A 27,236-nucleotide genomic window follows, 5' to 3' on the forward strand; every position below is an offset into this window, starting at 1 on the left:
TGGGAAGCAAGACTTCAGTCAGACTTAGGCCCCATGCTGGCTCGGTGCAGAAAAGGCCCTGACCAGCCGTTGTCCCCCACCGAGGGCCGCCAAGGCTGGAGATGCACAGCCCCTGACTTGGGTCAGAGGCTGGGCCCTTCCAGATGCGTTGTGTCAGGACAATTCAGTGCTGGAGCCCTGAGATGGGACACGATGGAAGTGAGCTGTGGGAGTCAGGGGTGGCTGGGAGCTGGGGGATGGGGAGCAGGCTGAGCCTGCTAGGAGCCCACTTGCCCCCTGGCTCCCCATTGCAGCCCTGCAGGCCCTAGGCCACGTGTGACATAACACGGACCACACCCAGCTCCCATGTCAGCCAGCCCCTGAGTCCTGTTGCAGAATGGGGACGGTGTCTGCGATTTGGATCGGGCAGAGCTCAAGCACTTGTGATTTTCAAGAGTGGCCCCTGAGTAGGGAGGCCTCCAGTTTCTCAGAGCCCAGTGTGAGCTGTCTGATTTTTCTGAGGCACTGTGTGTGTGTACGTGTACACACACGTGTGTGGGGAGACTCCAGTTGTGGTCACCGGGGATCCAAGGGTGATTGCCCCAGACCCCAAGCCCTGGTCTCAGCCTTGGCCTGGGTCCATTCGTGCTGATCACACAAGGAGGAAGGCTTTGGGGTGGGGGTCGATTTGCTTTTTGCTTTTCAGCAAGCCCAGGCAGGCTGCACGCACTCGGAGCATGACTCATCCAGACACAGCGACGGGAGGAAAACCTGGAGGCTCGGGAGAGCTGCGGATAATGCGTTTGGGTTTGGTTTTGATTTCCTCTTGCAGCGCGTCGGCTGGGAAGATTGCCTAAGGCAGGGGGGTTCTGGGGACTGGCGATCAAGGGCCTGGAGCTGACTCATTGTATTCCAAGGGCGCCTCTGCAAAGCTGCAGGTAAATTGGAGAAGTGAGAATGCACCATATGCCAGGGAAGGTTAATTTTAGACAGCTGCTGCTGGTGCCTGTGTGTAAGCGTGTGTGGGGGGTGATTATTTCTCTCTTTCGCAGTTGTTCCCTGCTTCTCCACCACCGCTGGCTGCTCTGCCCCGGCAGGTCCCAGTTTAATAATGTGCAGCAGCGAACTCGGGCAAATCCAGGTGTTGCCTCCAGATGTGGCTGCGCTTTTGTTGGCTGAGATGCAGACAGACAGAGGAAGAAAAGGGGCCGGGCAATTACCTGGCCTGCTGGCTTTTCTCTGCTGTGGGCCACCAGCGCCACCTACTGCCCAGGCCCAGCCTGTGGCCAACCCGTCCCTAGCAGGCCCTGCGGTTCAAAGGCCGAATTCCTGCCTCCCCAGGTTCAGATCTGTGCTGGTGTGATCCCACTGAAGTCAGTGGATGAATTCGGGCCCGGGGGGAATAGGAGAGGCATGGTGCCTCTGTTTGGTGAATACTTCGAGCCAGGTGAGAGCCTGCAGTGCTTCTGCTTGAGAGTGAGGGGAGGCGGGTGTCGGTCCCGAGGGCTCTCGAGAAGTTTCTGTATCTAGAATATTTGAATAAAGAGGAGGGGTCCCATGCAATGCCCCACAACCACGAGTTCTTGGCAGGGACTGAACCGGTGCTAAAAACAGGGGCCTCCAGCACTTTAGCAGAAGGAAAGACTCTATCAGCCGCTCCCAGTAGTAGGCTGTAATCCTCATAGGAGGACCAGCCTCTAAGGGGTGACCTGCAATGAGCATAGAACCAGTGGGTTACACTGGCTTTGCCTTTCTCTGGATAAGGGTTGGCGCGGGGTGGGGGGTATTTGATGCGGTCTGATTGCTCTTCAGGGAGGCGCTGGGGGCTCTTTGCTGGGTTCCTGTGGGACCAGACATTTAGCCTGACCCCTCCCCATGGCAAGGTATTGGGGACCCCTCCCTCCGTTCAGCCCTGACATTTGAATCCAGTGGTTTCCGTTCCTGCTGCCCCTGACCTGGCAGTCCTGCAAACCGGAGCTGGCTGGCCGAGGTTGGTGGGGCCGGACGCTGAGATCTATGCACCTGTGATGAGGGCAGCTCACAGCTTAGGAAAGGGAAAACCTTCGAACTCCCCTCTCTGTCTGGGCTCCCGGGCCCTCGGAGGGCAGAGCCGGAGCATTTCCTGCTCAGATTGCACCAGCAGCCAGCAGGGCACATGCCCCAGACGGGATGGCAAAGATGGCGAGGGAGGAGGTGAGTTGTAAAGGCTTGAGGTAGTGCTGATTGTCATGGGCACACAATCACCAATATACGTGCAAACTCCCATTCACAAACACCCCTGAACATATACACACACCCTCCCTCTACCCCCCCACATGGCAGTACACAAACACACACACACACACACACTTGCACGCTCGTACACACACAGGCTCACCTCTAAGGGCTCCACTCAGTGCCCTTTGGAGCCAGTGGGGATCCCTTCTGATTTCAGTGGGTGTTGGATCAGGCTAACATACAAGTTCTCCCTTTAGCAAGTGTACACAGGAGGACACACACACACACACACACACACTTACCCTGGCGCACACTCCTCAAGCCACTGTCAGTCACTAGCCCCACCACGTGGTTTAAAGGAAGTGACATGCAGCCACCTATTTCTAAGGAGTGCGGCGCCTCCCGCACCATCCAGGCAAGACTGTCGTGGATCGGTTCTGAGCCCGTCTCAGTCTCCGGTGACTGGGCTGCAGCGAGAGCTTAGCGGGGTCTTGGCCATGTAATTCCCAGTGTAATAAAAGCTCAATGGGTGCCATTTCCCCCCAGGTTCTCCCCCAGCCCTTGGCTCACAGCAATCCAGTGTGCCCTTTTGCGTGTCGGGACGTAGCTCCACATCCTGGCTTGTTGATGCTCAGCTTCCCCGGTGCTCAATCAACTTGAGCCTCCAGCTTGGATTTCCCATTGGCTAACAGGCAATTTGACCAGCTGGCCCAGGCCCTGGCAGCGCCTCCCCCAGTGGAGACCACTCCAGCCTCATCTCGTTGGCCAGCCCTCGCGTGCAAGTGGCAGGTGTTGGTGGAACTCCACATTGTCCCTCGCCGGCAGCACCACTTGGGAACCTTCTGCTGAGGAAGAGGAATTCCCCTGTGATTGGGCTGGGAATCAGGAGAGCTGGGGTCGGTTTCTGGCTCTGCCACAGAACCCTTGGTCAAGTCACTGGGCCTTGCTCCAGGTGTGAAACGGGATAATAATCCTTCCTTCGTCCCAGACATCAGGGGCTGGGTTCCCCAGTCTGCTGAGTGAACCTGCACTGGCTGGCAGTTGCCATTGGCAAATTCTGGTAGAAGTGGCTCTGCTGGAACCCCCATAGAGAGGAGGGGGGGTGTGGCAGGGGAGGGGAACCCTTTATCCGTGGCATAAATTAAATCTGTCCCCTACAGGACAATCTAGTGGGACAGAGTTTGGGGAGCGCTGGAATGGAAACATCCTCCAGGATCAATCTCTGCCTCTCAGTTCTGCTTCTGTCTTTGGCTCTCTGGTCATTCATTCCTGTGCAACCGAGTCCTTAATGCCTGAGGGATCTGTCGGGAATGCTGGCCACACAGACCCCTTTTGATCAGCTCTAGGAAGGATATTTCCTCCCCTCCCCTCCTGTTCTCCTCATTCCAACCGTCCTGGAGTGGTGAGGGGGGCCCTGGTGTGGAGGGTGGGAGTGCTTAAACAGTGACAGTGCTTAGAGTGGCAGGATGAGGGATGCTGCAAAATAAGAGGTTGTATTTGCAACATTAAGTGATGCCCGACAAATGTCTAACCTGGGAACTGAAGGAACTGGGACATTCCTTGATTGGCCGGGGTCATTATGTTCAAGCAATTTCCAGATCATCATTTCAATTTGTGTAATTCCTTCCCTGATTGTTCTGCTCTGAGTAATTCCCCTGCCATCATGCTGCATGTAATGGGCCATTACAGAGCCTTCCCCAGGAGGCTGGTGTACACTTCCAAAATCACTGGGTGGCTGTGTGGAACAGGATTACACTCCGGGAGCTGGCCCCAGAAGTCAGAAAGCAGCCAGTGAGAGGAGCCCTGTGTGCATTCTCACCCGGCGCAGCACCAGGAACCCCAAAAGCTATGCAATAGTAATCATAAACATTCCTGAGCTCTGCAGACAGAGGAAGAGGGCTCTGCCATGAGCCACATTTGGAGCCCTTTCTTTGCAGCTGTAAGCACTAGAGGCCATTAAGGGGTTGTAAAATTAAATTTGACTTCGGCTTAAAGTGATGGGCCAAAGCACTGGAAAGACAATCTAGCTGCTCATGTACCACCCGCCCTGGCTCTGTCTGACACCTGCCGTCATGATCACAAACATGTTTAGGAAAAACTGCCCCGGTGCCTGTTTAATGCTGAGCAAAAATGTTTCCATTTTTCCCCATTTTGTTCCTCCAAAATGTCCCATGTGTCTGGTCAGCCAGGTTGGGATTGGCTGCTCAGGGCGAGGACAGGGCACAGGAAGAAATGCACCGGCTTCCCCGGGATTTCTCCCTTCTTGTTCACCTTCTGTAGGTTTGCAACCCGCCGCACACATCGCACGCCTGGAGTCTCAGTCGTGCGCACGCAGCGAGCTGTGCTCCGACGCTTTCCAGCCCGTGGTGGGCACGTGCACCAGTGGCCCCTCTACTCACAGGCGGAGACGCTTTTTGGTATCTGCATTTTGCAAGGCGCTTTCTGGTGGGCAGGGTATTGTGCATCTTGGGGCTGATGGTGAAACACTTCCAGGGCAACCTTTGCAGCCTTTACCCAGAGACCGCTGAGGGCGCTTTCTCACGACACTCGCGTCCTCCTATTGCATCCAGTCCACTCTGGCCCTGGTCCAGTTCTGTAAGCTTTCCAGGTGTGGCCCTATTTGGCAGCGTCTTGTCACCTTCTTCTGCGTGCCGGGGTAGCAGCATTATCCCCATTTAAGTCAGGGACACAGGCTGGTTCAAGCCAGGAGTGGGAAGTCGGGATTGCTGAAGACCATCATTTGCTGCTCTAAGCACTAGTCCACACTCCATCCCAAAGGCAGGCACAGAACCCAGGAGTCCTGGCACCAAGTCCCCCCCCCCCCCAACACGCCCTTTAATAGCTTTCTCACAGGGGCGTCCTGGAGGCAATAAAATGGTCCTGGAGGATTCACGTATGACATTGAGGGTCACCTGCAGGGCTTAGTTTGTGCCAGGGCCTGCCAGGGCTGAGCCCCGGCACCTCTGGGCTTGGCGGTTCCGGGCCCCCCGGCACCTCTGGGTTTGCTGCATGTTATGAAAGCAAAAAAATTCCGTGGCCCAGCATCTCCTTCGTTACAAAGCCAGCTGGGTCCCCGGCTTGCTCCGGCTGTGCTAGGGACAGGCTGGTACTAGGTGAGCTGTGAGTGGTCTAATGCCTAAAGCGGGGGCAGTGACCCAGGAGCCTCGGGTTCTCCTCCCACCTCTGACAGCGTGGCCCTTTTGGCAGGGGTAGGAGGACCGAGAGCCAGGACGCCTGGGTTCCTTCGCTAGCTTTGACAGGGGAGTGGGCGCTGGGACGGCCCGGAGGGGGGCTTGGAGTCGGGGGTCCTGTGCGCTCCAAACTAGCTGCGTGACCGTGGCCGAGTCACCGGCCGCCCCCTCCCAGCGGGAAGGCAGGGTTGGAGCCCCCCACCCGGAGGCGGGGACAGAGGGGCCCGAACCGGCGCAGCGCTCCCCACGGGGCTGTGTCTCTTTAAGAGTCCCCGGCAGCCCCAGGAAGCAGTTCAGGGCTTCCTGAGCAGCCCCGCCCCGGCCCGCCCGCGCCTCCCTCCGGTAGCCGGCCCATCTCCCCGGGGCGCACGGCGAGGGCGCAGCCTGCAGCGCGCTCGGGAGCCGGGGTAGGTCCGCGGGAGGCCGGGGGGCGCTTCCTTCTCTGATCCCGGGTTCTGCCTTGGAGCTGGGCGGGGGGCTTTGGTGACCCCCTGAGCGCTGAGCTGGGACGGGGCCGCGCAGAGTCTAAGGCCAGAGACCATTGGGGTCAGCTCCTCCTGGGGCCCTAGACTTTCCCCCAGAGCTAGGGTGACAAGACAGCAAATGTGAAAAATCGGGACAGGGGGTAATAGAAGCCTATATAAGAAAAAGACTCCAAAATCGGGACGGTCCCTATAAAATCGGGACATCTGGTCACCCTACCCGGAGCTGATCTTTTAGGAAAACATCCAGTGCGATTTAAGCATTGGCCGTGATGGAGAATCCAGCCCCCACCCTTGGTAAATTCCACTGGTTAATTTACCGCCCGCCCCCTTATCCGTCTGCGGCTATGTCTACACTAGCACTTTTGTCAATCAGGGTGTGAATAAACACCCCCGAGTGACATACGTTTCACCCACAGACACGCCGGAGTGGACAGCGCTATGTAGGCGGGAGACGCTCTCCTGTGGATGTAGCTGGGGCCGCTCATTGGGGTGGTTTAATGTAAATAGAGCCCTCTCCCACCAGCAGGGAGCGGCTACATGGGAGACCTCACAGCGATCGAGCAGGACTGGGGTCGTGGTACTGACCCAGGGTGGGGCAGCCTCTGCAGTGACCCACACGGTACGGCACATCATTCCCGACCCCCCAGCCAAGGCACGGCTGGCTGGCTAAGGCTCCTGTGTGCATACTGCTATTTGTCTCCTGGAGACTCTGCAACTGATTCTGGGGAGTGTTTCCTTCATTTCAGGACCCGGGTTCTGTGACGTTAACAGAGCAGCAAACAGAGCAGGGCAGAGAACGGATCCTCTTTCCCCTCTGAACTCCGCAACTCTGCTGCGGCCCCATTACCAGGCGCCCCTCCATCGCAGGCTGCACCTGGGTGCTTTGGCACCGAACCTCATCAGTGGCGTGTGCTGGAGAGGAGCGACACTTCCAGCAGCGCCATGCCCACGGCACCCTTGATCTGCAGTGAGACTGTGAGCAGGTGAGTTTTCCTTTCTGCATCCCCAAGAACCCACTACCCTGAATTTTTCCATGCTGTAGTGAACTTGTCCTTGGTGGACGAGTCAGAGTGGCGTGGGGCGGGGGAAGGAAAATCCCGCCAGCCCTTGAGAAAATGAGCTCTCGGGTGGGCTGGTTTCCCCGGTGTACCTGCCAGCCCTGGGTCAGGGCACTCACGGATTATGGCTTATTTGTTAATGCCAGCAGCGGGCTAGGCTCTCCACGCACAGGTCTGAAGCCGCGAGGAGCTAAGGGACTTGGAGAGGCTCTTGTTACCACCTGGCGGCTCTCTGCTGCCCTGAGTGAACCAAGCTTGAGGGCTGTCGTTCCTGCTCAGCGAACGCTCCTGAAGCCGCTTGTTATCGGGGTCGGCAGAGACGGGTGGCTCCTGAACTCCCCTCCCCACCCTCGGAGGGGCTCTGAAGGGTCCGTGTTGTGGGGGATGGGGGTCCGGGGCAGCTTGTTCTGCTGTCAGCGTTGCACCTGCTCTGTGGGATTCAGGCTCTGGGGCTGCGTAGTTGGCACCTTTCCCAAACACCTGGCTCCATCCCAGAGGGGTTTGTTCTGCCTGGTCTCGTTGGTGCAGAGCCCCTTGTTATAGACGGTCTCCTGAGAAGCCTGGCCTTGTGTCTGCGGATACCAGGGCTCGCCGTGGGAGTGGGGCGCTCTCTGTACTAGGCATCAGAGCCCGTCCCCTAGCATCACCCCTCGCGAGTCTGGTTTCTGTCTCTGCAGAGTGAGCTCCGTGCTCAACCGGGACGCCAAGCAGTTCGGGAAGAAGCACATGTTCGACGCGAGCGAGGAGACCTGCTGGAACTCGGACCAGGTGAGCTGCACGGGTGACCCCCTGTGCTTGCTCTGTCGGGGCAACCATGGGAAATGGAGTGATGGCACGTCCACCCGCAGGAGCAAACGTCCCGTCTGAGAATCAGGGAAGGGAGCTCTACCGGCCCAGCTTACGTGGGGGCTATTGCTGAGCACGGAACGGCTGCCAGGCTTGCCTCCCCGGGCCCTGCCGCCGTGGCATGGCTGTGTTAAACACTCCGCAGTACAGCATGTGCCCGGCGCAGTGCTCTGCTGTGCCCTAGCTCCGGCTACACAGCACTGGCCCCGGGGGCTAGCCCTGGCGGGGGGCACTTTGACCGGTGCTCACTCCCACCTTTATGGGCCTTACAGGGCTCCCTGCGGAATCCGCCCGCGCTGGGTGTAACGGAGGGGGGGTGGCCCCAATGGAAGCTGACTGTAACCTGTGCTCCCATTTCATTCCTGGCTCCAGGGCTCCTCCCAGTGGGTGATGCTGGAATTTCCACAGACTGTCAAGGTGTCCCAACTCCAGATTCAGTTCCAGGGTGGATTTGCGAGCCAGCTGTGTACACTGGAAGGTAAAGAGCCTCCCCCGCTGGGGAACAACGTGTGGCATTCTGCGCCATTCATCATGTCGATTGCAGGGTCACTCATCTTTCAGGAATTGGAAGGGCTCTAATTACGGGATAGAGGCAGACTGGGGCTCAGACTATGTTCTACTGATGCTCCGGTCATGCCAGATGAGACAACAACTAATCCAGAGAAAGATCTGTGGCCAATGCACTGTAATTATTTTCAGTTATAAATGCACTTTTCCGGTGCCTCTCATGTGAAAGCACCTTCCCAAAGAGTCGGCGACACACTGGATCGCAAATCCACAGCACGGCGTGTTCACTTCTGCAGCTCAGTGCCTGGCAGTATATCCAGATGCAGAGGATTGCATTGAACTAGATGTTACAGTATCGATTGTATTTAATTCAGCGTACATCTGTGTGTGGAATGTCTTTCCCCAGTGCTGGTGCGTGGGAGAACTTTGGTCCAATTTTTGAATTCACAGGGCCTAGACTGATCGCATTTTATAACCAGGAAAACAGAAGCAATTTGTCTAGGCAAGAGCAATGAGGGCTATACCGGTACCTGGACAGATAGCACTGGAGAGATTAAGTGGCAGAACTAGAATTGAAACCCAGTTCTTGGCCTGACCCCCAGTCCTGAACTAAAGCTATAGGGGTGGGATTTTTCAGAAGCACCAAAGACACTTGGACATCTAGTTCCCAGCGTAGATCCAGTGATCATCTAACTCTGCAACCAGCACAGACATTTCCATCCTCTCCTCTTGCTTCTTAGGTGGCAGAAAAGGTGAAGAACTTGTGAAGATATCAGACTTCTACCCTGAAGACATCAATGCCCTGCAGATATCCTTTCATTCTCACTGGGGGCTAGGTCTTCTAAGCGTATGCGCCACGTGTCACAGGTGGCATGTGACCAGGATTCGTCACCAGATTTGGTCCGTTAGTCGGATCGTTAGCGTCCCTGGCTAGGGCAATGTGAATCCTGATCCCTGGGAACCCCTGGGGGCTGGGTTAGAATGGCTCTTCCATAGAAGAAAGCACCACTCTCATCACTTGGTCTGACTTCCTGCGTGGCACAGGCCACAAGACTTGGAGAATCCACCGCAGCCCTGCGGGAATTGTTTCAATGCTGCACAACGTCAGCAGGGCAGGGTCTGTCTAACACGGGCCTGGCGAGAGGCAGGTGGCCTTACATCTGTTGGAGCGGTTGCTGGATGGAATCCTTGCACTCTGTGCGGGAGGGTAGCAGGGAAGCTGGGGGCTGTGAGGTGAACCCCAGTTTTGGTGAGAATATAGCGCGTGCCCCAGCTCGCTACCTGCATTGATTGGGTTGTGCTGGCTGAGTGACTCTCTTGCTGTACTGGAAGTTGTGTGTGTGTGTGTCATGTGCCCCATTGCCCTTGTTTCTTCCTTTACTGCTCCATCCACAGCTTCAGGACAGAAGAAACAATGCTGGATAAATTGAAAATCACCTTTGAGAACAGCACGGATTTCTTTGGGAGAATCATCGTGTATCACCTCAGCGTCCTCGGGGAAAAGCTCTAACTTGGGACAGGAATGGCAGAACTGCAGCCCATCACCCCGAATGGGTTTGTTCCCCTGGTGTTTGATCAACCGGCACTCTGCCTACCCACCCTGTCCGATAGGGCCCAGTGGCATGAACTGGCACGAGGTGGCATATTTGCCTTGGCAGACAGCGCCTCTTATGAGGGAGGAGAGATGCCAGACTTGTTCTGCAATTGAAATGTAGCCACTTGGAAGTAAACCAGGGAACGCTCAGACAGAAAACAGCCCTGGGCATTAACAGAACAAGGCTGGGATCCTGCCCCCTCCCCACCCAGCTGCGGCCTCTCAGCGGGATCTAAAGCCCCTGGGCGCACACCGTGGTGCTCATGGGCTGCCAGCATAGTGCAGACCAGTGCATGAGAATCCACATGCTGTCATCTAGTGGCTTATCACGTGGCGAAGCTCATGTTTAATGGCTGAATAAATGCTTCCCGCCTCCCGGACCACACTGGATTTGGGGCAAGCGAGTGGTTCTGTTCTGTAGAGATTAAACTAATCACATACTGAATTTGGAAACTGCCTCCTTCCCCCCAGCTCGGGCCCACTCTGCCCTTTCCAGTGGGGTCACAGAGGTGGCAGCTCCAGGCTTCGCTCAGGAAGTGGTGTTGAAGAGCTGGGAAGTGTATGTTCCCCCAGGAACACCTGCTTCCTCAGGGCTCCTGCTCTCAGGGTGCAGCCCAGGCAGCCTGGTGAGTTTCAGACCCTCGTCAGGCGCGAGAATTCCACTCTGCCCTTTCCCGGTAGGGTGAGGGCTCAGCTGCTCCAGCAAACTGATCAGCCTTCGGCCTAGCTGGGGAGGGTGGTAGGTGCCATGGGACAGCTGGGATCATGCACTCAAAGGCTTTCAGAGAGAGTGGGGATAATCCTGCTCCTATAGGAAAGAGAATTAAGAAATATCACGGGGCTGCTTCCTACAAGGTTGGACTAATGGCACCTGTCATGGCTCGCCTCAAGCCTCTAACACTCAGCTGTGATGGAGAATGGGGCTAGCTGCCCTCGTCTCTGCAGGGGGCGAGATAAGACTAGCAGTAAATTTACCAGAGGGCCTGTACCCAGTTGTCCAAAATATCATGAGTACCTCCATAAAAACACAATCAGCCACCAGTCAACTCACTCCAGGCCTTTTACTCGTGGGGAATGGCATATGGGGGAAACAATCCCTCTGAGCCCAGCGATCAAGGCTGCCTGCCCCAGAGCGTCCTGTGTCAGGATTGGGGCAATGCACCATCTGCTGAATGCCTGCAGTACCTCAGCCCATCTGCATGCAGCCTCTGGGCTGTTTGGTAAAGGGCCCGAGCAACAATGAGTATAAGTAGCAGAAGATTTCCCTGTTGGGGTTTTTTTTTTTTTTTTTTTTTGGGGGGGGGGGGAGTCCTGATTCTGGTACTGAGCCCAGCCCCCATCACAGAGGCCATGTTCCCTTAGAGCTCGTTTCTAATCAAAACCCATTTATACCAATCACCCTAAGCCAACCCCGTTCCCACTTAGCACACTCTCCGGTTCGCTCTCTGAAACGGATTGTTTCTGTTGTTTTGTTTTTAAACACGACGACAATCCCATTTCTCTAAAGCCGCTCTCCCCAAAGCCTCATCGTGTAACTTCAGCACTCACAGGAAAAGCGATAAACGAGCCACCACAACCAGGCAGATTAGCCGGGTTCTGGTTTGTTTGGTTTCGCCGTTATTCAACACTGTAGTCCCTTGGTTAAGGGAGGCAGCGTGCTAGTTATGCGCAAGAAGCTCTCCCGTCTAATACAAGTTAGGTTTCTTTGGGTTCAAAGCTAATGGCTTTGCATATAAGTCAGGTGGTTTTTCTTCTAACTGAAGGCCTGGCTTCGACTGCAGCTGGCAGAGGGTGGCGTTGCACACAAGCATGGACCAGGCCATGGCTACCTATTGATGCGTCTACAGCACCTTAAACGGTCTCATGCCATTTATGTGATGCAGGGGCTGGTGCAGATGATGCCCTGGTTCTGGGCCTGGGAGAAGGCAGATGGGCTGGGGAGGTTTCCTCGTAGCAATGGACACTGAAGGAGAAAATGCGGGAGCTCAGCTTGGACCATGTGGACTTTAACGCTGGTGGCTGGATGCTGTCAATGAGCGGACAGAGCTGTGCGCAGAGATGAGCCAGCTGGACGGATGGAGGCGGCGTGGAGCCGTCTGCAGAGGGAGCCCTCGAGGGCCTGCACTGAGAACTAAAGAGGGGAGGTACCTCTGACCCCAGCACTGAAAGGGATGAATGGAAAAAGGGAGACAGCTGGTGGGGAGAGTCAAGAGGATGGTGTTTGATGGGGGAAGCTAAAATAGGAATGCAGAAAGGAGTGGAAGTGGGGGGTGGTGGTGGCAGGGACAGGTGGGGGGGTTGCAGGTGTTGAACAGGAAAGGACCCTCAGCGTGGGGGGCTGGGAGCATTTGTGGATCGTGTCCGGGAAGAAGCTGCGGGGGGAAGGAAGTCCGCTCCCTGGGGAAGCTCTGAACAATGCTGCGAAGATGCAGCATGGTCGCTGGAGGGGGCCAGGCCGAAACCGCTGCTAACGCTTCCTGCAATGTGCATGGGGTGGCCAACGGTCCACCAGCACGTGCACTGGTCCCATCGGTCCAACGCAGCAGCTGCCGGAAGGAGAGATGGTGGCTTGCTCGCCGGGGCTGCCATGCAGGCCAGGACAGAACAGCGGCTCAGGGCTTCCCTGGGATCACACAGGGACGCCTTGTTTTAATCACAGTTGAACTAGAGCGGATAACTGGCCCTTCAAAGAGGTGAGATTTGACACACATGCAGCCTTGGTGAGGGCTGGGGGTGTGTGTGATCTAACCATCTACTAACATGTCAAGGGCATAAACCTCAATGAGCGTCATGGGGGGGACTGGCCCTTTAAGGGGATTTGCAGCCCCACTTGTAACTAATTAGCTGCCTCCCAGCTGATGCTGCAAGGTCCGAAGATACAAGCAGCATGTTTCTCTCCTCCAAAGAGACAACAGCTGCCAGGGAGGAACCTGGGTGAGGAACGGTTGCTGGGTCTGGCTGTATTTCTCCCCAAGCACCATGGTGGAGGGAAGCCCCTGGCCCACCGGGGCTGCTAGTGGGACAGGACTCCCAGGGCTGCTGCCTGTTCTGTCCACGCTGGGCGCGAGGGTAAGTGCAGCAGGGAGTTGTTTTCGAGCCCTACAAGGCTGGTATGAACAGCAAGGTGGGGGGGCTCTGGTTAGAGCAGCTGACAGAGTTTCGCCCAGGGAGGTAGGGAATTGTCGAGCAGACGGTCTCCCCACCTAACCTGCTTCCACCAGAGCTGGATGCAGTGTGATCAGCGTGCTGTGCCCTGACCTGAACTCTCCCTAAGCCACTGCAGGAAGCATGGTCACTGGCTGGGGCGTGGGCCGGGGGAAGAGGGCTGCTCCAGCAGGGCAGACTTTGTGGCCTCCCTTTCGAAGGCGGCATGGTTCATCCTCGCCCCATCTGAGGAACAGGCAGCATCCCCGAGAGCATTTCGCTGGGCAAGCCCCAGTTCCCAGCACAACCCCCACCCCGCAGCTACCGCATTCAGGCAGGGCTCCTTAGGCAATATTTACTACACACACAGAGGGGGCAGAGGGAGGCGGCTTGCAGTCTTGTTTGCAGCAGAAATGCAGCTACCCGGACAATTCAGTGTCTCACTGTGTGTGGGATGCTTCTCCTTTACCCCCTGCCTGGAGAGTGAATAGTTCCTCCATCAGGGATTTCCTCCCAGCCCGGCTTCTAAAGCTCCCTCCACACCGGCTCGGCCAGATCTGCTGCAGGAGCGTCAGCCCTTGGAAAGAGACAGCGCGTCTGGCCACCTTGTTCCCATGCAGCATCCGGAGAGCTGACCGAGACAGCAAAGCCCTGGTTCCTTCAGCCAGGGAGCGCGAGCCAGCGTCACTCCAGTTTCTTGGTCTGAAACAGCTTGAGGATGTGGTTCTCAATAACCTGTTGAACTAATGGGCACAAAGAGAAGAGACACCAGTAAAGTTTCAAACAGGCACGGCTGGAGTGCGGCCAGCCTATATGGCAGCAACCACTGGGGTTCTGCTTCCAGTATCCCCTTGGAAGTTGGCAATTTAGACTTGTTTCTGTTTGGCTGACCACTTACAGCACCCACCCCTCCCTGGCTTGGCCCCTGTGAGCAGCTGGGTGTGAGCTGTGTCGCGTTAACGCCCTCTCTAGAGAATCTGATTTTCTGGGCCAAATTCAGCAAGCAGCAAAGTGGGACGAGCCTGTGTCCGTGCAGATTAGGGAATGCCCCGGGCGGCACTCAGCACTGAGGAACCGCACTGGAGCAGGGCAGGGTTCAGTTCCAACCCCTTCATTCTAGACTGTCCGAAGGGCAGGACACTTGCCTTTCTTGTGTCCCAACGCCACAGCCAGATCCATGGGGGTGTAGCCAGAGTCCGCTTCCGTTGTCAGATCAGCACCGCGAGCTGAAAGCAGACAGGAGCACGTGCTCAGGGGTGGATTCCTCTCTACACAGACAACTCATTTAACTCGAGTGGACAACGGGCTCTAGGGCCGGCCTGTGTGCTTTGATCTGCCCCGGATGGGGCTGGGCGACCACTCCGGGGAAACAGCAGGGCCATTGTATATGCTTGGAGTTTAGATGCCAGGGCTGAATGACTTGGCGAGTGACACCCAGGCTTTGCCTATCTTGGCCATTCCATGCAGAGTCCCAGGACAAGGAGCAAGCAATGGAAAGCTGCTGCAGCTTTGGATCTCAGGAGCTCTGGCTTTGGCCCATTTGTTATGTGCTACTATTTGTCCAGGGATCCACATCACCTTCTGATACCCAAATAACTCCATGCCTCTCCCCACGTCAGCTGCCCCAGGTCAGCACTTCCAGGCAGAGTTAGCAGTGAACAGTCACTTAAAAACCAGCACGTGAAAGTCTGTCTCATTACCTAGTAAAGCCTCGACACACTTCACGTGGTTGCCACGCACAGCATACAGCAATGGGGTGCCTCCGTTCTGCAGGGAGACAGGAGAAGGCAGCCCTGAGCGCGCGCCCCGAATTCCACCTGGACGCCAAACACTCAGATACCTTCAGAACTCGAAGTTTCACAGGGTGTCGTGCGGCAGCAGCTGTGGGGTGGGCTCAGCTGGCCACCCAGCTCCCACCACCCACCCGCCATACCAGCGCCCCGAGCAAGTCGCACCAGAAGAACTGTGTAAACGAAGCACTCGATTCTGCTGCTCTTCAGGCTGCGCGGGGAGCTCTGTCTGAGGGGGTGAGATCTCAGAGGCATACCAGGCCTGCCCTTGGGCCACGTCTCTTGGTTGTGACTCGCTGGGCTGGCTGGAGCTTTGGTTTTGATTTTTCAAGGCTCTGCATTCTCTGGAGCTTTAGGTGGATTAGAAGTTTACTTTAAAAGTCATTTTATTTCTAAATGCTTTGGCTTGTAGTTTGTAAAACCTCCCCAGAGAATGAGCAATTGCCTGTCTGAAGAGGCCACTTTAAAGTCTCCCTAAGTTCCCCAGGACAGGCAGTTCATGTCTTTAAAGAACTATCTCCACCAGGCAAATGATTTTGGCTGGTCCCTGCAGGGGGGCATTCAAGACACTACTGTCCTGTGTGGAATCTTAACTGAAAACAGACCAACAGGCTTGATGGGGGTCAATGAATTTCTCCCCAGCTTGGCAATGGTGTTTCTTTTTAAAATTAATTTCTTTAACCCCAGTCATAAGCAGTATATAGATATTTTTTTAAAGCCAACCTTTAGCAACAGCAAAAGCCCAGGATGGCTGTTACAGAGAGTGATATTGGCAATAAGCAACAGTGCATTTACCCAGTCATATATATTGATATCTACGTCTCTTTCCAGCAGCATGATCACGATGTCAGTGTATCCTCCAGTGCTGGCCAGTGACAAAGCGCTCTCCCGCTCCTTTGCCAGTACATGGGGGTCAGCGCCCTGGGAACAGGACAAGGGGTAAACCAGCAATGCAGAGGAAAGCAGGTCACACACAAGGGCACTGGGATGGTCAACACTCTGTTCGCTCATGGTTCCCACTGCGTGATGTGCCACTTCGCCAGCACGCGCATGCCCAGGCTTATCCGCTCACCTGGGCGGCTCCAATTCACAGGTGTGTTGTCTGAACTCTGAGATCAGAGTGAACTGTCTGGGCATTGCTTCCCAGCATGCCGGATTCTTTTCTGTAGGGCAGAAACGACAAGGGCTTCCCATCCCACTTAAAGAAACTGGATATTGGAAAAGCCCCACGCAGCTACTGAGACCTTCTCCCTATAGTATAGGTCATTCGTAGATTCATAAATTCCAAGGCCCGAAGGGACCACCATGATCACCTAGTCTGAGCTCCTGGACAGCATGGGTCAGAGAACGTCTCCAAAACAATTCCGAGAGCAGATCTTTTAGAAAAACACCCAATCTTGACTGAAAACGTGTCCGTACCAGAGAACCCATCACGACCTCAGTAAGTTGTTCCAATGGTTAATTACCCTCCCTGTCAAAAACGTATGCCTGATTTCCAGTCTGAATTTGTCTAGCTTCTACTTCCAGCCACTGGATGGTGTTTGACCTTTCTCTGCTCCATTAAAGAGCCCATTATGAAATACAATAAAAGCGGTGTTATCCAGCCCTGTACCAACCGGAAAGCTCTATAAACCGGCATTTACTAATCTCCATAGAAAGTCTGGTTTATAGTCCCGGTTGGTGCGGAGCCGACAGGCTCCCTACCTGGCTCCACATGGCTCCCTGGAAACTGCGACATGTCCCTGCTGCTCCTAGGCAGAGGAACGGCCATGAGGGGTTTGGAGTGCAGGAGGAGGCGCGGGGTTGGGGTGTTGGATCTGGGGTGCGCTTACCTTGGGCGGCTCCCCGCAAGCAGTGACCTGTCCCGGCTGCTGCTAGGCGGAGGTGTGGCAGGCGGCTCTGCCCCTGGTCCGCCCCAGGTGCTGGCTCAGCAGCTCCCATTGGCCAGGAACTGCGGCCAATGGGAGCTGCGGGGGTGGCGCCTGTGGGTGGAGGCAGCGCGCAGACCTGCCTGCCGCACCTCCGCCTAGGAGCAGCCGGGACAGGTCGCCGCTTGCAGGGAGCCACCCAAGGCGAACGCCCCGCGGATCCAGCACCCTGAGGCCCCTCCTGTGCCCCAACCCCCTACCCCAAGCCCCATCCCTCACCCAAATTCCCACCCCCTCCCATGCCCCAACCCACTGCCCCACACCCAAACTCCCTCCCTCTTAGTTAACCGGGACTTTTCACTTACCAGCACCCCCCATTCCCCCAACATGCTGAATAAAACAGCTTTTACTGTATTTGTTTCCGGGGTAGATACTTAGACTGTGATCAAGTCACTTCTTAACCTTCTTTTTGTTAAAATAAATACATTGAGCTCCTGGAGTCTGTCACTATCAGGCAGGTTTTCTAATCCTTTAACCATTCTTGTGGCCCTTCTCTGAACCCTCTCCAATTTATCAACCAACTTCTGGGGTAGCAGTTTCCCCCTGGATTAAACACCCCATGCAGCAAGGAATTTTGCTTTGTCCAGAAGCTAACAATAAACCCTCCACTGCTTCAGGAACGTAACTGACAAATTTCTAAACGCCCCAATCACATGGGGGTGCAGCCCGAGGACAATGCAGCACGGAGTTTATTAAACGTAAAAATACTGGTGGATTATGCAGCCCAGCGATAAGGCGGATCTCAAATTACCAATATGCAGATCTTTAATTACTAACAGCTATTGCGAGTCACAAGATAAGGCTCTTTACGCTCCTGACTTAGCCCACAGATGGCCTGAGCAGAACTCTCAGATAAGAGAGGTTACGTTAACCTGGCAAAATTGTTTTTCTATCCGTTTTGTTCCCCTGGAAAAAAATCAGCTGATAAATCCATCAGTAAAAACCACCCTTCTGTGAAGACCTGAAAGGGAGATGGCATGGCATGGCTGGCTGGCTGGCTGGCCGGCCAGCCATCTGTCTGTCCGAATTGCCCTGGGGTCGGCAGAGGCTTTTCAGCTACAATGATCTTGCTGTCAGATTGATACCATAACTAGCCCAACGGGAAGGGATGGGGGGTGGGGGGGGAAGAGATGGGTGCTCAAAGTGTAGGAGCAAGTTTTGTTACCAGCTTTCCAGGGTTAAGTACAACAGAGGTGGCCCCTTCATCCCAGAGCGGGTGGGGGAGAGCAAGGGAAAGCACTTTGCTTTGTTCCATCAAAACATGGCTGACTACGCCCAGCGGTTGCCAGGCGCATCTACGCGCTGTGCTTTGTGGCCAGGAGAGGTCAGCGCAGGGCACTCAATTTTGGGAGATGCCCCTCTGGATTTCTTCGCCCAACCACCGGCCAATACAACCCCCCAGGCTGGCACTGGGCTCTTACCCGGTCTAGCAGATGACGGACTGTTTCAATCTCCCCGAAGGCAGAGGCCCAGATCAGAGGAGTGAAGCCTCTCTCATCAGGCTTGTTCACCAAGTTCTCCCCTGAACAGACAAGAACACAGAGCCTTGTACATATGGACCATCCACCATTTGCTCCTGTGGTTACAAGAACTTGGCCTTCCAGAGGGCTTTGCAGTCATAAGAATATTCCTCTCCACGCCCTGGATGTGGTTCAGTAGCATTAGCTGCATTTCGCACATGGGGAAACTGAGGCACGGACCAGGGGAGTGACTTGCTGAAGGTCACAGAGCAGGAGAAGAGGTCAGAGGGGTTCCTGGCTACCACTCCTATGCTCAGGCCACATATCACCTGTCTCCCACTGCTCCCCGGGGAGCATTTGTGTCCTTAAAAAAATTCAGTGCTTCCAAAGAGAGAGGCGTTTCCCAGTTCGATCATGTACCACTCTGTCTATTGCTCTCTTGGGCCTGGAACACTGGCTCAGAGCCTGGCCCCAGGAAGGAAGAGAACAACAAGGCTCCAGGAGGGATATGGGGGAAGGAAAACAAATTGACAAGCAAGAAGATAATGAAGGGAAAATACAAAATGAATTTTAGAGAAGAATTGGTGCTACAAAGTATGGGAGCACTACCTGATCCCTGGGGAAGAAGGGGTTAATCTCAGCCTCCCCTTAGCCTGGCACAGAGGCAGGCTATCTACTGGCTGCTTGTAAGATGGGTCGTTGTCAGTGGGGGAGAAGAATACTACCCCGCTGGTGCTCCAACCAGAGGAGTCCGGGGTTCCGTGAACTGGGCTTGGCTTCCAGTTAGAACGAGCCTCCCGTGAGGAAAACCTTCTGTGATGGCACCTGGGGTTTGTTCCTGCTAAATTCTCACCCCAGGTATTCAGTGCAATAAACGCAAAGGGAGGGCTGGAGCTGGGGAGAGGCTCTGACCTTGCAGCTCCCGCTGTGGCCTCCTTTGGCAGTCTGAGCGTTTGCCACGTCTCTAGCCTCTCACACAGAGTCAAACCGCACAGGGCAGCTCCCTTGTGATTGACGTGCTATAGCGTGTCTCACGCTTCACTACTCCAGGAGAGGCCTCTTGAAGCAATGGGGGAGAGCCAGCCAGGTACGTGCTTAGGACTCTGTGCAGCCATTAAAGTTCTACATCAAAACCTTAAGTTGTCCCTACAAACCAGGATAAAGAGGGGGAAGGAGACTGAGAGACAGACTTGCAGTTCGATGCACGCACCTTTTCGGAGATACTCCTTCAGCTGACTGAGTTCACCCTGAGCCGCCAACTGGTGGATGGACAAAGCTAGTGTTGGAAAGGAAACAAAATCTTAGAATTACATGTTCCCCTGACTGCTTAGTATTTGCTGTCTGGAGATACAGGTAAGTACGTGGTACAGCCTATGCAAGATCAGAGCTGTCCGAAGCAGGACGTTGCATTATGGCTTCACATTCTGTGCTCTGGTGGGAGTGTGAGGTAGAATCAACTGAGCCAAAATGGATGAATTAGGAGTTGGGTTTTTTTTCTCCTCACTAATCCTGCTCAGAAAACTTGCTCTCACTGAAACAGGGGATCTTATAATAAACATTACTGGGATAAAGATCACATCTTTAAAAACAAGAACAACAAAAAACCCTTTACTTATTAATAGCTCTACTCCCGGCCATCACAAGAAAAATAATTCTGAGATCCCCTTGTAGGGCCACATGCTGCAGATGCCAATGCCCCCATGTGTAACTTCCCACTGAGCCACTGCAACCATTCATGCATATTAGTTACACACGTGTCTAAATGTCCGCAGGACTGAGGCCTGGCCTTTTACCACCAGTGCTGCTGCTTGGCATCAATTTGCACAATTTGCCCCAAACTGATTGCAAGACTAGCTAAAGACATTCACGTCCCTCTGCACTAGCTCTACCCGGCATTGGTTGGGGTGCAGAAACTGTAGAGATGTTCACATCTGAACAAAAACAATCACGGATTTTTGTTTTTTAGTTTCATACAAACATTTCTATGTTGACATTTCAGTTTTATAAACATGTTGTTTTTAAAAATTTATCTGTTCAACCTAATCTTTAACTAGCGGAGTGGCCCATTAATAAGAGGCAAATACAAACAACACAAATACAATAAAATATCAGACCCGATCTTGTTTGAAAGATTTACAACGACGTTGACAGCTACTGGGGAGCTATAAAAACATGGGGAAATGGCACTTTTTTCCTACCATCACTTACCAGGCTAGCTGTTTTAAAACTACCTTGCTAATTGTTAACTAGTGCAGGCGAGGAGCACTGACATATAATTAAAACAAATGGGACACAGTAAAAATGCTCTGGGAACAATTTCACTGTAAGAAGGAAATGCAAGGACAGCGTTCTGCTGGATGCCCTGATTAGTACCCCATTGTGGAAACACTGGTAGTGCCCCATGTGACTTGCAGGAGAACAAGGAGGAAGAGTGGACATCTACTGGTATCTTAGCTGCCAAAGCTTCTCTCTCCTCTGCCCTGGCTGACAAACTCAAAGCTCCCCCACAGGGCGGAGGGGACAGCCTAGTGCGGTGTTTCTCAGTGACCGGTCTTTGGACCGGTGCTGGTCCCGGAGGTTTCCCTGACACAGTTTAGGACGGCAGCAAGCTGGTCCCTGGTATCAAAAAAGGTTGAGAGACACTGACCCTAGCACACAAGCGTCTTTCGCATTGGAAGCGGCACCTCTGAGCGTGTGATCTTCCAGCCCTGGGATACTCACTGTCGAGGGTTGCTGGGAGGGCAGAGATCTCGTTGCCTCTCTGTCTGTTTGTCAGGGTGGTCGAGTGCTTCAGCGACGTACCTGCCTCGTTTCAAAAAAAAAAAAAGAGTTGAAGTGGTGACATGTTGCAGAGCAGAACCGGGGCTTGCTCCACCTGGGGGAGATTTCACCAACAAGGGGCGGATAGCACAAAAATCTATCCCGCAGGATTCTGGGACGGTCACTGTGAAGCCTAGTCAGCGTGAAGCGAGGGAAGCAGCTACAAGCGTGGCGGAGGACTCTGTGTTCGGAATATCGCCGGGGTCAATCGTCCGTGGGGCTCGCGGTTTGTTATCACCCAGGAAGTTCTCAGCCATTCTGACTTTACAGAAGACACTGGGGGCAGCACGGGTGTTCAGCCACAGTAAAACATGTGTCCATGCCAAAGCAGGAGTCCTAGACCATTGTGATATCAGAGTTAACCATTTTGTGAGGCAGCCACCTAGCCTGAGAGATGGATGCAGGTGTTGAGGGGGCAGGGAGGCACGAGGAGTCCAAGGGGGAAGACTAGACTGGCTAGACGAGGAGACTGGACTGCAGGGGGGGGCGAAGAGGGGACAGGGACAAGCTGGATGGGACAGAGGCAGAAGGCTTTGTGTCCATTACAGCACATTCCCCTCTAGACCGTGGAAGTTCCCTGGCTCTCAGTGTTCCTTTGCTGTTAGCAAATAGCTGTGATTCCCGGGGTATTTTTTCCACAGGCCCCCGGCCTTATTCACTGCACAGGCTGGATGTACTCGGGTTGTGCAGAGGAGGCTGTTGTCTGCAAGGCCCCTGTCTCATTTGTTGCAGAAGCCGGCAAGTGGGCAGTGAAGGAGGCAGGGGACTGCAGGAAGAGCGTGCAGGGTCTCATGGTTCAGGCGGTCAAATGCAGCCCTGGAGAACTGGATTCTACCACTGTCTCTGCCACAGAGTTCCCGTGTGATGCTGGGTAAGTCACTTACATCAGACTTTACACAGGTGGCCACTGATTGTGCCCGCCTCGTTTCCTGGGAGCCCACTCTGAGCCCCTGGGTCTGTCACACCAAAGAGCGGAACCCTCACAGCTGCAATTGAAGTCAATGGGAGCCGTTCTTTGAATGTCTGAAATGTTCTTTAATGCTAAGGACTCTGAAAAATCAGCCCTAGTCATTTCAGATTGGGCACCCACAAATATTGGATCTTATTCTCTCTGTGCTTCAGTTCCCCACCTGTAATATGGTAACAACAAACCCCTCAGCTCACAGGGGTGTTATGAAGCCCAATTCATTAAGGTTTGTAAAACACTCCGATACCATAGTGAACAGAACTGCAGGTAATATTGCAGAAAAGCCCATGAGGAAATTATTATTCTGTATTCAGAGCAGGGTTAGAATAGTGTGCAGTAAATAAGGCCTGGGGCCACACACCGAACAGCGAGAAGAAAGCAGAATATTGAATAGCTGCTCATGTGCTTAGCACCAGCCATCCTGAGCACTGCATGAGGCAGGGTTTATATGTTAAAAATAGCATGTGATCACGTAATTAAATACTGTGTCATAATGCACATGCACACAGCAGGCATTTCCTAACTTCTGAAAGCTTGAATTTCTAACCTGAATGTTTATTTACCATATTTTAATGCAATTTCCTAAGGTCTTTAAAAAAGGAAAACTTGGAAAAATAAACATACCACCCAAAAAAATCCATGATCTTTGGATTCACAGCACTGTCCTCTATTCTGTGAGCTAATGGAGTAACTGGCAGCACTAGAAAGCTATTATCTTCTATGTGGCCCTGCCTCTAGAGGGGGACAAGACACACCTTTTGTTAGTGGGATTCACAGTTATTTGCTGAACACCAAAGAAATGCCAAGACTACGGAGTCTTGGATCACTGCCTTTCACAGCAGAAGTTGTGCCTCTGAGTTTGAGATCTTGAAGACCTGCAATACTCACTGTCAAGGGTTGCTGGGAGGGCAGAGACCTCGTTGCCTCTCTGTTTGTTTGTCAGGGTGGTCGAGTGCTTCAGGGAAACACCTGCTTTGTTTAAAAAAAAAAAAGTTAAACACTGGTTGAGAATGTGAGGGAGAGTTTTCTTGTTGAAGAACAGAATCTGGGCTAGTGATGTTTCCCAAAAAGGGACTGATAGTATATAACATAATGCAATGACCAAGATTACACAGCACCCATCTTCCAAGCACTACACGTTTACTAGCTAGCCCTTAGGGAATAAATACATCTTCCTCCCTGTTTTACAGAGAGGAACCAGACTGGAGTTTAAGGCCCAAATCTTCAAAAGTAGCTGTTGGCTTTTGGGTGCCCAGCTTGAGATACTGGGGCCTGTGTTTTCCATCAGTGCCACTCCCTTAGAAGTCGATGAAGGCTGCACCGATAAATGCCAGGCCTGAGGGGTCTCAAACAAAAACCCACAAACTGTGACATTCACAAATCCATGACCACTTTTGCTACCTTTGACCTGAGTGACTTGGTCAAGGCTGCACAGAGCTAGGATTAGAATTCAGAAGCTTCGAGTTCCCAGTCCTATGTTCACTCCTCTAATAACATAACCCAGATGTCCTGACCCCCACGCTCCTGCTCCAACCACGGTAGACTTTGCTGCCTCTTCTCACTTGTACCTTTGTGGAACAGCTGTCCCAGAGGCGGAGGGTCCTTTGGGTGTTATTTGTGCACTGCTTGTACGAAGGCACCACTTACTATCAATTTGTTCCTCTGTTATTTGAATTCTAGAAGTGGGTTTAGTTCACAGCTGCTGGCCAGAGTCCCCCTGGGGTGGGCTTTATAAGCCCAGGAAGTATGTAAAGGGATGGGTTAATAAAGTGGCATGGAGATTTCCAGACAAAACTCTTCCTTCACTCCCTCTTCTTCTCTCCTAAGAGCACAGTGAGGGATTTTCCTCCGCTGCTGGGTTTATCTCCCACTCATGGTGCCCAGTGACTACCAGCTTCTGGACTCATTCCTCCCAGCCAATTCCCACCCTACCAACCCCAAGGAACTAACCAGTTTGTGCAGCAAGGCCTTGGTCAAGATCTGGATTGGAATCATCCTGAGTGCCTGGATACAAATGTAGATGCACTGTCGCTGAGCTGTTCTCATCCCCACCAGCAGCCTTGTCCAGATCTCCTGGTGGGATATCTTCCATCGTTATGTTCCTTCAGGCACTTAGCGGTGCTTCTGCTGCTTACAGAGCCCTCCACAGAGGGGTTGGTGACGGTTTTTTCGCCTTCCCCGGATACACCTGCTGTTACTTTCCAGTCCTTAATATTTCCTTATGTAACAGACAAAATATCTTTTACAGAGATGGACGTAGGCCTATTTATGCACACTCCTACCAGGGAACGGGCTTCCGAAGAGCTTGACCAGAGTGAAACTCCCCGTGTAACTAATAACTTATTAAAGCAGGAGCCCAGCTGGAGACTGCAGGGTATGTGCTGCAAATACAGATAAAAGTGGATCTGTTCTGCAGAGCCTGTCTGTGGGCATAATCCGCAGCCAACTGAAATCAAGAGGAGTTCTGGCACTGGGTTAAAGGGGATTAGGGTTGGGGAAAAACCAGAGATTTGTGTCCGCACACCCGCTGGTGCACTTCTCCAGACCAAATCACTTGCTCTCAGCACTGAGTCTTGAGCAAGTCAGTGTAGTTCAGAAACTCGGGAGTTCATTTGTGAAGTCCTATTATGCCAATTACTAACTACATGTAGTGGTAGCTGTGTGGCTCCCAGGATATTAGAGAGACAAGGTGGGGGAGGCCATATCTTATCTTATAGTTGGTCCAATTAAAGATATGACCTCACCCACCCTGGCTCTCTAGTTACTCTCCGAGATACTTATATGGCACCCATCACTACAGTATGTGAGCACCTCACCATCTTTAAATGCAGTTTGTCCCCCCTCCCCCTGCTGTAAAGACATGCAATTCATCCCATTATACAGATGGGAAAACTGAGGCACAGAGAACCTAAGTGACTTGCCCAATGCCACGCAGGAAGTCTTTGACAGAACTAGGAATTGAACCTGGGGCTCCCAAGTCCCAGGAGTCAGCACCCAAAAATTGGACTCTCAGGATTTCCAGCTCCAACCATCAGACTCACTTTGGCCTCTTGCATGGAAGAGTTTACGTTAACGTCCCCAGGCCCCTGTAGAAATGCTTCTAGGTCAACACAAGAAATCGCCAAGGGAAGGAAAAACCTTCCCGTGGTAACAGTTGAGTTTAACGGCACTTGGCTAGCAAAGCGCCCAAGTTGTATGAAGCCTGGACCCCAATCCTAACCCCTTCCCTGGGCCAGCCCCAGGCTGCATCTTAGGCCCACATCAGGCGTGCAGAGGACACTAGTCAGCGGGTCCCAGCTCCTTGGGGAGGCGACTCCCAGCCCAGATTGGCTCAGTGCTTGCTGGCTGGGGCCATGGGGAGCTGCTGGCTCCAGACCCCCCATTGCAGTAACTTGCAAAGCCTGGCCACGCAGCCAATCCATCTGCCAGAGGGCAAGGACTCCGCTAACGGGTATGGTCCCCTTGGGCATGTGGGCACCTGTTGGCACCTCCCACTGCAAGGGGGAAGGCAGGGCCTAGCGGGGCTGAAGGCAGCATGGGCATCGCCCCCTTCCTGCCCCCAAGCCACAACCTGGCGAGCTGCACCAACTTCTCTCTTTGCATCCGCTCCCCACGCCCCCCAGCGACCCTTCCCCGCCTGCTGCACTGTCTACCCGCTTCTCGCGCCCAGACCGAGCCCCGCGCTGCCCCCGCGGCTGGAGGGCACCCACCGCCTCCTTGCACCCGGCCGGGCCAGCGCAGCTCCCCCGGGCCCCCTCTCTTTCCCCTTCCTCACTCCGAACTGAAAGTAACTTTTGTTGTCCCACAATGCACCTGAGCCCCGCGGCGGCGGCTGCCGGTGCAGAGCCGGAGCCCGCCTGGCCCTTTAAGAGTTCCGGTGGGGCTGCAATGGGGAGAGCAGCTCTGAGTGGGGCGCGTGCATTGCCAGACCGGGGTGCGGGGGAGAAGGCTGCTCTGCACCGGCTTGGCACCCCTATCAGCTGACCCGGTGTGGGAAGGGCTTCGCACGCAGCCTGGCTTTAAAGGGACAGTCCCTCTCTTTCGGACCTTGTCATGCAGCCCCGCAGCAAGGGGTGACAGCGGGGTCGCCATCCGGCTGGAGATGCACAGATGTCAAGGGTGTGTGTGTGTGTGTGTGTGTGTGTTTGTGTGTGTGTGTTTATACTGACAGTAGCCAGACTCGCTTTCCCCGTTCTTGCAGGATAGGTCTGTGGACTCCCTTGGGGGTGGAAATAGTACCAAATCTGGACTGATGATGGGCCCTTATTAATGCTTGAACTGGTGCGGTCTGTGCAAACTGCCCGGAGAGCTCAAACCAGATTGATACAAACCCAGAATTTAGCTTTGAAACCCTCGCTCTCTGGGCTCCCTGGATCCACTAAAATCTGTCGCCTGGATTATTGCTGTTTGTAACACACTCTTGCCCGGAGGTGCCAGTTGTTGGTTCCCATTGCGCCAGGTGCTGGAGGAAGCCAGGCCTTCAGCTAGCATGGGAGGGCAGCATGGGCAGGAGACAGGGCGGGTGTGGTACTAGTTTAGATGCCAAGGTGCCTGGATCCCAGATCTTGTTTATTAGTATTGCATCCTGCACAGGGCGAAAACTAGTCCCACTCCCTGCCAGTCCTCTCTGTCATTTGCTGCTGCTTCCAGCTGCTCTGTGATGTTAAGAACAACTGTCCTGCCCTCCCTGCTAGGGGGTCTTCTTAAGCTTTCTTTGGGCACCCTCCTTTCCTCACACCAGTTGGTGAACAGCTTCCTGGGGAGTCTGTGTTGGTCTCCAGAGTACATGCCCTACGTATGTCGAGCACTTCCTTCTGATTCTAGCGGAGACGAGCCGCTGATTGATGATTTCTTGTCTCTCTCTGTGGGTGATGAAATCTTCCCATACAATGCCCAGGATATTTCATAGGCACTTATTTTCAAAGGTGTCTAGTTTTCTGTCTAACGTTTTGGTAGATGTTCTGTTCTTGCAGCTGTATGTTAGCACTGTAACTACATTTGAGTTAAAAATCTCTTTACCAATTGCTAATTAAAATCTCCACTGAAAATCCCTCCTCTCCCCCACGTCATAATCCATGTGTGTTCTGTCTGGGGAATCGGAATAATGGTATGTTGCCCTTCTTTCTGTCCTGGGATCTCAGAGCTTTATGTACCTATTGAATGAAGGTGGGTAATGGCAGATTACTTCTCTGCTATTCTGCTTCTTGGATCATCTCATCGGATTCTCACGGCTGGGTCTTGTGCCTCCAG

General features: G+C 53.8%; 2 protein-coding genes across 19 annotated transcripts; one reads left to right on the top strand and one right to left on the bottom strand.

Annotated features, from left to right (window-relative positions):
• The first annotated feature begins 798 nt into the window (after positions 1-798).
• LOC102937011 (nuclear receptor 2C2 associated protein) lies at positions 799-10,267 on the top strand. Of its 3 annotated transcripts, none has more exons than XM_027834148.3 (6): positions 799-917; positions 6,619-6,855; positions 7,608-7,698; positions 8,149-8,254; positions 9,024-9,091; positions 9,677-10,267. In XM_027834148.3, exons 2-6 carry the CDS (start codon positions 6,815-6,817, stop codon positions 9,791-9,793), a joined length of 423 nt encoding a protein of 140 aa, XP_027689949.1. In that variant the 5' UTR covers positions 799-917; positions 6,619-6,814; the 3' UTR covers positions 9,794-10,267. The 3 variants fall into 3 exon arrangements, with proteins under 3 accessions (XP_027689949.1, XP_007072110.1, XP_043391677.1); XM_007072048.4 differs by lacking the exon at positions 799-917 and adding an exon at positions 5,658-5,794; XM_043535742.1 differs by lacking the exon at positions 799-917 and adding an exon at positions 6,349-6,491.
• A 3,095-nt stretch (positions 10,268-13,362) lies between these two features.
• RFXANK (regulatory factor X associated ankyrin containing protein) lies at positions 13,363-25,981 on the bottom strand. Of its 16 annotated transcripts, none has more exons than XM_043535736.1 (11): positions 25,800-25,981; positions 25,028-25,072; positions 23,937-24,204; positions 22,875-22,955; positions 20,921-21,001; positions 19,410-19,475; positions 18,161-18,261; positions 15,607-15,732; positions 14,722-14,788; positions 14,167-14,247; positions 13,363-13,764 (listed from the first exon to the last, which is right to left on the bottom strand). In XM_043535736.1, the coding sequence occupies exons 3-11, from the start codon at positions 24,076-24,078 to the stop codon at positions 13,706-13,708; spliced, it is 804 nt and encodes a 267-aa protein (XP_043391671.1). In that variant the 5' UTR covers positions 24,079-24,204; positions 25,028-25,072; positions 25,800-25,981; the 3' UTR covers positions 13,363-13,705. The 16 variants fall into 16 exon arrangements, 15 of the variants coding, with proteins under 15 accessions (XP_043391671.1, XP_043391666.1, XP_043391672.1 ...); XM_043535731.1 differs by having other exon boundaries at positions 22,875-22,958; XM_043535737.1 differs by having other exon boundaries at positions 24,951-25,072.
• Positions 25,982-27,236: the final 1,255 nt, after the last annotated feature.

The sequence above is a fragment of the Chelonia mydas genome, chromosome 25, assembly GCF_015237465.2.
Source record: "Chelonia mydas isolate rCheMyd1 chromosome 25, rCheMyd1.pri.v2, whole genome shotgun sequence".
Taxonomy (NCBI): Eukaryota; Metazoa; Chordata; order Testudines; family Cheloniidae; genus Chelonia; species Chelonia mydas.

What these genes read in the sequence shown, in the direction of transcription:
- RFXANK (XM_007072047.4), bottom strand. Translation starts at nt 24,078, where the DNA reads ATGGAAGATATCCCACCAGGAGATCTGGACAAGGCTGCTGGTGGGGAT. An exon ending in TCCGTCATCTGCTAGACCGG is followed by an intron (nt 15,733 to 18,160) that starts GTAAGAGCCCAG and finishes TCCTGTTCCCAG; the next exon opens with GGCGCTGACCCCCATGTACT. An exon ending in GGCGTTGGGACACAAGAAAG is followed by an intron (nt 13,765 to 14,166) that starts GCAAGTGTCCTG and finishes TGTGCCCATTAG; the next exon opens with TTCAACAGGTTATTGAGAAC.
- LOC102937011 (XM_027834148.3), top strand. Translation starts at nt 6,815, where the DNA reads ATGCCCACGGCACCCTTGATCTGCAGTGAGACTGTGAGCAG. An exon ending in CCTGCTGGAACTCGGACCAG is followed by an intron (nt 7,699 to 8,148) that starts GTGAGCTGCACG and finishes TCCTGGCTCCAG; the next exon opens with GGCTCCTCCCAGTGGGTGAT. An exon ending in CCAGCTGTGTACACTGGAAG is followed by an intron (nt 8,255 to 9,023) that starts GTAAAGAGCCTC and finishes CTTGCTTCTTAG; the next exon opens with GTGGCAGAAAAGGTGAAGAA.